Raw genomic sequence first — 3,561 nt, 5'->3', positions numbered from 1 at the left:
AAACCAAAGGTATCCAAGTTTTTGGGAAGAGACACCGGTCATACGCTACCTTGGAGAGACACACCCGAACCCTTGCCAGGTACAAAAACATTCTTCAACATTACGGAGGCTACCATGACTGATGCGGCTGCTACTTTCGGAACTGGAACACACTCCCCTTCTGGAATTTTCTCGACTGACATTGTGTCAAAAATCTGATAGACCTACGGCCCCTTGTCGTCTTCAACTTCGATGAAAGGTATAATGGCATCATTCTGGGCACACAAACTATCCTCTCCGTGCACCACAATTTCCTGTCTGTCCCATTCAAATTTGACCATCTGGTAAAGGGTAGACGGCACTGCCTTGGCGGCATGAATCCAGGGTCGGCCTAGCAAAAGATTGTAAGAAACCGCCACATCCAGCACCTGAAATTCCATAGTAAATTCAACTGGCCCTATTGTCAGCTCCAGCACTATGTCCCCGACTTAATCTTTCCCTCCACCGTCGAACCCCCGAACGCAAATACTGTTCTTGTGAATTCTTTCATTGTCCACTTTCAATTTGTCCAGGAGGAGAGAGGCAAATGTTTGCGCTGGACCCATTATCAATCAGTACCCGGGTAACCATGGAATCCTCGCACTTCACCGTAAGATAAAGGGCTCTGTTATGCTGCGTACCCTCCATGGGCAATTCATCATCAGAAAAAGTGACTCTGTTTACCTCAAAAATCTTGTTTGCTATCTTTTCCAAATGGTTAACAGAGATCTTGTCAGGTACATGGGCCTCGTTCAAAATTTTCATCAACGTCTGGTGGTGCTCGTCCGAATGGATTAACAATGAGAGCAATGAGATCTGAGCAGGGGTCTTCCTCAACTGCTCTACAATAGAATAGTCCTGCACTTTCATCTTCCTCAAGAATTTTTCTGCTTCCTCTTCAGTCACAACTTTCTTCACTAACACTGGGTTATCTTTAGCGGTTTTGGCTTTTCGTAACTCCTCGGGGGCAAAGCATCTCCCCAAGCGAGTCAATCCATGGGTCTCGTAGACTTCTTCTTTGACCTCTTTCCCTTTGTAAGTCACTGTCATTCGGCCATAATTCCAAGGGACGGCCTTGCTGTTGACTATTGGTATTTGAGTTACTGGTTTGATAATGACCGGATCTGTGCAAGCACCTTCCACAACTATAACAGGCTTGTTTGCTACCCCAGGTACCACCACTTTTGCCTTTTCCTGTTTCACTGCAACCCCGTTTGAGGACTCCTTATCAATTACCACAACTGGTTTACTGTCTATCCCTTTCAACTTGATCAACGACTTTCCACTTGTTGACTTTTCACTCGGCCTGACTTCACTGGACCGGATCATCATTACAGTCTGCGAGGGCTTCTTAAGCTCTCCTCCTTTATGCACTATCTCAATCATATTGGTCTCATGATGGGCCGACAACAGATTCTGGTTGATATTGGGCGCCTCTAGGGTTTGAACCTCAATCCGATGAGTATCAATGAGCTCTTGAATAGCTGTTTTCAAGTGCCAGCATTTCTCTGTGTCATGCCCTGGAGCGCCTGAACAATACTCACAATTCACCGAGTGGTCAAGATTTCTCGGGGGAGGATTAGGCAGTTTAGGCTCAATCGGATTCAACATACCCAACTGTCTCAACCTGTGGAATAGACTAGTATATGATTCTCCCAATGGAGTGAAAGTCTTCTTCTTTTGCGGCCTCTCATTCTTGAAGGCTTGATTTGGTCGGAAACCTGTTCCAGGGGAGTTTCTGTAAGCTCTTGGGGGTGGATAGGTATTTTGTGGAGCTGGGTAGGTATTCTGTGGAGTTGGAGCATGCCATTGTGCATGGGTAGGAGGTTGAGTGTTTGTTTGAGCGTGATGGACATAAAAATGGGGATTTGGTGGTGGGTAGTAGTGTTGTGGTAGGCTATATGGAGTGTGGGGGTAAGTTTGGTGGTGGGGTCGAGGCTGGTTATAGTAAGGTGATGGACCCCTGGACCAAGCTCTTGACTCAATTGTTGCAACGTCCTCTTTCTTATTCTTTCCCAATATACTCAGTGTCGTTTTGAATGGCCTGGGTAGTCACCTTGATTGCTGAATGACTCATGATTTTGTTAGATTTGAGTCCTTCCTCTACCATGCTTCCCATTTTTACCACTTCATTGAAGGATTTCCCTTCTGCTGATACCAAGTGACCGAAATAAGTGGGCTCTAAGGCCTTCAAGAAATAATCAACCATTTCACTCTCTTTCATCGGAGGGTCAACCCTCGCTGCTTACTCTCTCCAACGGAAGCCATATTCTCTGAAACTCTCCCCGGACTTTTTCTCAATTTTCGTCAATGACAGACGGTCTGGAACAATTTCAAGATTATACTGAAAATGGCAGGCAAATGCTTGGGCTAGATCGTCCCATGTGTACCACCGACCATGATCTTGTCGGGTGTACCATTCCAAAGCTGAGCCACATAAACTTTGACTGAAATATGCCATCAGTAATTCATCTCTCCTGCCTGCTCCTCTCATCTTGCTACAAAAACCTCTCAAGTGTGCCACTGGATCACCATGCCCGTCGTACAAATCAAACTTGGGCATCTTAAACCCTGTTGGTAATTGAACATCTGGGAACAGACATAGGTCTTTATATACCACACTTACTTGACCACCTAGCCCCTGCATATTCCTGAAAGATTGTTCCAAGCTTTTCACTTTCCTAATCATCTCCTGCTGCTCGGGATTCTTAGGTGGCTTCTCAGTTTCTGCCGAGAGATCAAAATGAGGAGTGTAAGAACATGGTTCTGGCGCTTTGAAGGTAGGTTCTGGGGGATAATAGTGGTTTTCGTGAGTCTGGAACAGAGGCTCACTGGAAGATCGTTGTAATGCGACAGATGGAGGTGCCACAAAGACAAGAGTGACTGGGGGAGGAGGGTATGGGACTTGTTTGGGTGGTGGAGCTTGGGAAGTATGGGAAGTGGTGCGGTAACATTGCCGGTAGAGGGGAAAAGCTGGAGACGAGTTCACAGTGGGAGGCTCCTGAGGCTGGGCCAATGGTGGGATATAAGCAGGGTTCGCGGGATAAACCGATGGTGGATGCCCCTTTGCCCAGGCCTGGTACATTTCAACCATTTGTTGTTTTAACTTATGCATCTCTTCTTTCATAGGATTAACATCCAATTCTTCCACCTCTTTTGACGGATTGACAATACTTGCCTCCGGTTCTTGGTTGGCCATGTTCAGCTTGTCTTTTGACCGGGTGTTGTAGGAGTGAGTTGCCAGAATTCCAATCAACTAACCACCTGCCTGGACTCAATACATCAACAACCTTGTTAGTGATTAGGGCTTTAACAAATTGGTAACCGCACCTTTTGGGGAATGAATGCACCTAAGCAGTTAACCGTTTCTATTATGCATTTGCTCGGTTGCTTGTGTCATCCCGGCTTTCCTTATTTCCATTTGCAACTTCTTTTTCTTTTTCTTGCCTTTTCTTTCTCTTTGTTTTTATTCTCTCATTTCTCCCTCTTGTTTTGCCATTGCTTCCTTCTCACGATTTCTTATTTTCTCTCTTTTTCTTTTCT

General features: G+C 45.7%; 1 protein-coding gene across 1 annotated transcript; it reads right to left on the bottom strand.

Annotated features, from left to right (window-relative positions):
* Positions 204 to 3,217, bottom strand: LOC109226244. Its single transcript, XM_019391035.1, has 3 exons — positions 2,645 to 3,217; positions 598 to 1,467; positions 204 to 407 (listed from the first exon to the last, which is right to left on the bottom strand). The coding sequence occupies exons 1-3, from the start codon at positions 3,215 to 3,217 to the stop codon at positions 204 to 206; spliced, it is 1,647 nt and encodes a 548-aa protein (XP_019246580.1).

The sequence above is a fragment of the Nicotiana attenuata genome, chromosome 5 (genome assembly GCF_001879085.1).
Source record: "Nicotiana attenuata strain UT chromosome 5, NIATTr2, whole genome shotgun sequence".
NCBI lineage: Eukaryota > Viridiplantae > Streptophyta > Magnoliopsida > Solanales > Solanaceae > Nicotiana > Nicotiana attenuata.
The sequence above is the reverse complement of the archived record's forward strand: the minus strand, read 5'-3'. Positions and strand labels throughout refer to the sequence as shown.